Below are 5,722 nucleotides of genomic sequence, written 5' to 3' on the forward strand. Positions count from 1 at the left end.
GCCAGGGGGAATGGGGGCAGGGAGACCCTAGGGGGATGGGAGGCTGGGGGTGGGCGGACCCTGAGGGGAGGGGAGGCTGGAGGACCATGGGGGCAGAGTGGCTTCATGGGGCCTGTCAGCACCGGTGCACCCTCCAGGCATTACCAGGCTGGGCAAGACTCCTCCCCGCCAGGCTGTGCCCAGGGCTTCATCTGCCCCAGTTCCCAGGACCCCCAGGCCGCCCCGCTCAGGATCCCTACCTAGCAGCCAGCTCCTTCTGGGGGCACCAGCGCTGGGCCCTGGCTGCTGGGGGTGGCTGGGAGCGGCAGGGAACAAACCCGTTCAGCAAGTCTGTGGGAGCTTGGGGCAGCCGGGTTCTCGCTCCCTGGGGCCACAGCCTCCAACACCCCCAGCCAGGGTGTCGCAGCTCCCCCTCTGCGCCCAGCTCCCCACCCAGCACGGCCACCACAGGCCTCAGCGCTTTGCCCGCCGCTTCCGCAGCTCCTCCTGCACCCGCTGCCTCAGGGCCTCACGCAGGGGCGGCTCCAGCGGGCTCCGGGCACAGACCTTCTCCGTTACCTCCTCAGGGCTGTCGTCCTGCAGTGAGAGGGGCAGGGCCCACATCAGCTCCGGAAACTCCTGCCACCCAGCTCCCGCATGTGCCCAGCCCTCCCTCCTGGCGGAGCGAGCAGCTGAGCGCTAGCTCCCTGCACCGCCCCAGGCAGCATGTGCTAGGGCCCCAGCATGCCCCAGCCGGACAATCCCGTCACTCTGCGCCGGCTGCAGCCTCTGCCATGGGGTCTGTGGGCCCTGGCTCCTGTCTGTAGAAGGGGAGGGCTGCTGGGCCGGCAGCTGGCATGTGGAGGTGCCCTCTGCCCCCGGACAGACGGGGGAGCAAGGGGAGAGGGCGAGAGACACCAACGGGATGGAGGGACCACACAGAACACTAGGAGTGACAGCACCCCCTGCTGAGCCCCCTACCCTGCTCTCCGCATCACGGGGCCCCGTCAAGCAACTGCCCCACTCCCCAAACCACAGCGCCCCCTGCCGAGCCCCCCACTCCCCACACCACGTGCCCCCTGCTCCACTCCCCACAGCACAGAGCCCGCTGCCAAGTCCCCTGTCCCACTCCCCAAACCACGGCGCCCCCTGCTCCACTCCCTGTAGCACGGCTCCTCCTGCTAAGCCCCCCACCCTGCTACCCACAACACGGCGCCCCCTGCCAAGCCCCACAGCACGGCACCTTCCGCTCCAGTCCCCACAACACGGCGCCCCCTGCCAAATCCTACACCCGACTCCCCACAGTACAGCCCACCCCACTCCACCCCCCTGCTGAGCCCCCCACCCCTCTCCCCACAGCACAGCACCCTCCGCTCCAGTCCTCACAACACAGCGCCCCCTGTTGAGCCCTCGCCCTGCTCCCCACAGCACAGTGCCCCCTGCTCCACCCCCTGCAGCACGGCGCCCCCTGCTGCACCCCATAACCCTCTTCCCTGAGCTGAGCCCCTGCCCTGCTCCCTGCAGCCCAGGCCCCTAACACCTAGCTCAGTCATTGGGGTCAGCACTGACCCAGGGGGAGAGCGCTCCCTACTAGCTCCCACCCTCTCCTGCCAGGAGATCCCCTCCCTGCCGCCCTGTTCTCCTGCCACCCCCTGCCTGGTTTGCCAGGCACATACCTGGTGTACAATGACCGAGGTGACCTCGCCGCTGTCGGCCTCATACTCTAGGCAGAAGAGCTCTGTGCCGCGGGGGTCTGGCTCGGTGCTGGAGCTGCTCTCGCTAGACCCCTCGTACTCCAGGCCGCAGGCTGGGTCAGCTCGACCTGGGGAGCATAAGGGAGCCGATGAGGGGAGTGTGGCCAGGTGGTGCCTGCACCCACCCAGAGAAAACAGGGCATGGACGCAGCAGTCTGGAAATGGAGTCCTTGAACCTGGCACCAGGAATCCGTCAGATTTAAGGGGCGTTGACCTAATGCCCCTCAATCCCGACCCGCAGCCCCCTGCTAGCTCAGCCCTGGGATCCCCACCCCACAGCCCTGCTGCTGCCCCTCAATCCCGACCCGCAGCCCCCTGCTAACTCAGCCCTGGGCTCCCCACCAGCTCTGCCAGTGCCCCTGAATCCCGACCCGCAGCCCCTCAGAATCCTGCTAAGCAGAAGTGGCCAATCGTGATCATCTTTGGACTGGGATGGGCACCAGTTAGGAGGCCCAGAGCCAGGTCCTGCGGGCGACCGTCACTGAGATTTGGACCCAGGGCTCCGGGCGAAGGGACCGCATGGTTAAACCCCTGCTCTGTGGCGCTGCCAGTGACCAAGGAAAGGGCTGGGCATGCCAGGCCTGTCCCCATCTGATCCCTCAGCCTGGCCACGGCCCAAACCTGGCTGGTCGGTCAGCCGCCCCTTGGAACTGGCGCCCGTCGCACCAAAGGTGCAGACACGGTGCTGGGGGGATCCTGGACTCGCCCCCACCAAACTCAATTACTTGGATCAGCACAGGAGCTAACAACGCCTGGGCAGCCCCCCCCAATGAGGGCTGAGGGGGAGGCGCCCCCACTCTGCTGTACACATGCCCCATCCGCTCCCCAGTGGGAGCACAGAAAGCAGGGCGCCAGCTGTGCTCACTTCTCCGGCAGGGGTGGTACACCTGCTGGTCGGGTTTCCTGGGCCGGGGCGGGGTCGGCGTGTGCCTCTTCTTCACCTTCTCCTTGGCCTGCTTCATCTCCCGGTCATAGTCGTCCCTGATGGGGAGGAGAGTGAGGCCTGGGGCTGCAGCTGGGTATGGGGCTGGGAGCCGGGACAGGCCTGCCCGGAGATGCCATTGATTTGCCACACCTAGGGGGGTGCACGTGGGGCGTGTTTGCATAGGCTTTGTGGCAGGGTGAGGAGCTGGTGCTGTGGGGGGGGGGGTGTTACCTGCCCCATCTTACCCTGTTCTCCAGTGCCCCCCCCTTACAGGTTATCTGCAGAGGGGGATGGGGGATAGGCACCTACCCTTTTCGCCCAGCTGGAGAGAGGCGTCCTGCTTGCTGTTCGCATTAGTGCTTGGGGTCCCGTTCCCACCCAGCCCCCGAGGCTCCACGGCTGAACAGAGAACTGGCAGGGCTGGTACATAGATGCCATGCCCTTGACCCGAAATGTGCCAGGGTGGGGGCAGGCGTGACCTGGGAGGGGGTTGAATACCAGCCCCCGCAGCCGGGGTCTCCCAGCCCTGCACCCAGTGAGGGTCCAGCTCCCCCAACCCTTGCTGTCTGGGGGGGGGGGGGGGGTCTGCAGGGCTGGGAGCGCTCATGTGGGCGGGGGTTCCCTGGGGGCAAGGACCAGGAGTCCCAGCCCCGGGACGGGGTCAGGTACTTGGGGGGGTGTCCGCGCCCAGGATCCGGCACTTGGAGATCCAAGGGGGCGGGGTCCGGGCCAGGTTCCGGTGCCGGGAGATCCGGGGTCCGGTCCTGGGGGGTTAGGGTTCGGTCCCGAGATCCGGGGTCCGGTCCCGGGGAGGTCGGGGGGCAGGGTCCGGTCCCGGAGGTCCGGGCCGGTACCTGGCGATCTGGTTCCGCCGGATGTGCCGCACGAAGCCGTGGCTCATGTCGAGCCGCCCCCCCGGCCGGCAGCCGCCCCAGGCCGGGCCCCGCTCCGCCTCCGGCCCCGCGTCCATCGGCCCCCGCCTCGCCCAGCGCCGGAGAGCGGCGGCGCCGGGGCCCTGAGACCCGCCCCCGGCCCCGCCCGGCCGAGCGCGGGGAGCCGCGAGAGACTGACTCAGACCCCGGCTCCCCCGCACCTGGTCAGGCCCCCCCGTCCCCGGGGCCAGCCCCTCCAGACCGGGATCAGCCTCCCGGCCCCAGTCCCCGGTCCGGCGCCTCCCACCCCGGGACCAGCCCTCCGCGTCTCCCTAGGGCCGCCTCCTACCAGGGGCAGGCACCTGCACCCCCCTGGAGCAGAGACCATTCACCCTCATCCCCATCCCTGTGTCCCCCCCATGCCCCCTACAACCCAACACCACCCTGTACCTGTGCATTCACCCCCCGCCCCGTGCCTCGCACCCCCACACCGAGCTCTGCGCAGTGCCCCCCACTTCTGAGTCACCTTTGCACTGCCCCCGTCACTGGCACACCAGCGCCAAATGAGGTGGGAGCGTTTGACACCCTAGGGTGAGAAGCCACAGGGCAGAGCCGTGCGCCAGGCGGTCCGCGTTGGATATTGTATCTGTGCAGAGGGAGGTTATGTCACGGCAGGGCTGCCTTTAGCCCGGGGGCTCATAGGTTCAGTTGCACCCCCAGAAATCAAGAGCGCCAACCCTCAGTGGTGCTCTGACCCCGCTCCCTCAGATTTGGCCTGGCTGCCCCTCCATCAGTGGCACTGCCACCCTGTGCGCCAGATTGCAAAGCGGGGGGCCGGGCCCAGCCCTGCAGCACAGAGCCGCTGCGCCAGGGTGCGTGTGGGGCGGACATAGCGCACCCGCGGAATTGGGAGGCTATGGCCACCCCTGCATAAAGGCAACTTCGTCTCAGAGCTTGTCTACACTCAACTGTAGCACTTCAGTGTAGACACTACCCACCCCACAGCAGGGGTTCTCCCGTTAGTCACCTCCCCACGGGGCAGCAGTTAGGTCCCCAGAAGAATTCTTCCGTCCACCTAGTGCTGTCTACACTGGGGGTTAGGTTGGCTTAACTACGCCATTTGGGGGGAGGGGGGGAATGTGTGGATTTTTCACACCCTTGAGCGAAGTAGTTAAACCAATTTAATTTTCTAGTGTAGATCAGGCCTAAGTCAAAGCCTCTGGGTGTGAATGTAATGCCAATGCTAAACAATAATAGATTTGAGAGACAAGGTAATATGTTTTATTGGACCAGCTTCTGCTGGTGAGAGATACAAGCTTTTGAGCCACAGGGAGCTCTTCTTCAGGTCTGGGAAACCAACTCAGAGCGTCACAAGGTGTTAACTGCTTATGCTAAAGAATCGGTTCCACCTTGTATTTAGCTGTGACGCTGGAAGTGCCTTTCCCAGCCCTGCAGAAGAGCTTGGTGTAGCTTGAAAACTTGTCTCTGTCACAGAAGTTGGTCCAATAAAAGATATTGCCTCCCCCACCTCATCTCTCTAATCTCCTGGGGCCGACATGGCTGCAATGCCTATTGCTGTGTTGGCAATTTCAGGCCTTCATAAATCATGAGCTTGGCTTAACAATCATGAGATTTTAAAATCAGTAACTGCTGCAGTTGGTCTCCGTGGCCTTGCGGCTTGTCAGGCCTCGGGATTCACGTTTTCCGGCTTTTCTCCCCACACACACGGTCTAGAAACCAACGTGCTTCCCACGAGAGCCCAGATCCTCACCCCGTCACTGGACTCCAGGAGCTGGGGCTTTAGGAGACATGCCAGGGTTGCAGGGATCAGACGCTGGGGGCAGGGCAAGGGGCAGCAGCACAGACACGAGACACCAGCCCTCTGGGGAGCAGAGCGAGGCCACCAAGCCCCAAGCTGCCATTGCCAATGATCGCTGCATAAAGGGGAGACTGTCTCTTTAAATAGGAACTCCGAGAAGACCGGCGGTCGGCCCATCCCACAAACACTGGCTGGACAGCAACAAATGCGCATGCGCGAAGGGACGCCGTAAGAGTGCGCAGGCGCCAAACTGATCCTCGCGCCTCCCTTTGGACGGCTGTGCGCATGCGTCTGCTACTGCACATGCGTGTGGGGAGGGCAAAGGCGCCACTGGCCTGTGTACGCGCGTGCGGCTGCGTCTGTCACCCCGCGC

General features: G+C 65.1%; 1 protein-coding gene across 1 annotated transcript; it reads right to left on the reverse strand.

Moving 5' to 3' along the window:
* Positions 1-453: 453 nt before the first annotated feature.
* C2H2orf68 (chromosome 2 C2orf68 homolog) lies at positions 454-3,628 on the reverse strand. The gene is made up of 4 exons (XM_065400116.1): positions 3,513-3,628; positions 2,599-2,714; positions 1,656-1,801; positions 454-576 (listed from the first exon to the last, which is right to left on the reverse strand). The coding sequence occupies exons 1-4, from the start codon at positions 3,626-3,628 to the stop codon at positions 454-456; spliced, it is 501 nt and encodes a 166-aa protein (XP_065256188.1).
* Positions 3,629-5,722: the final 2,094 nt, after the last annotated feature.

This window comes from Emys orbicularis, chromosome 2 (assembly GCF_028017835.1).
Source record: "Emys orbicularis isolate rEmyOrb1 chromosome 2, rEmyOrb1.hap1, whole genome shotgun sequence".
Classification (NCBI taxonomy): domain Eukaryota; kingdom Metazoa; phylum Chordata; order Testudines; family Emydidae; genus Emys; species Emys orbicularis.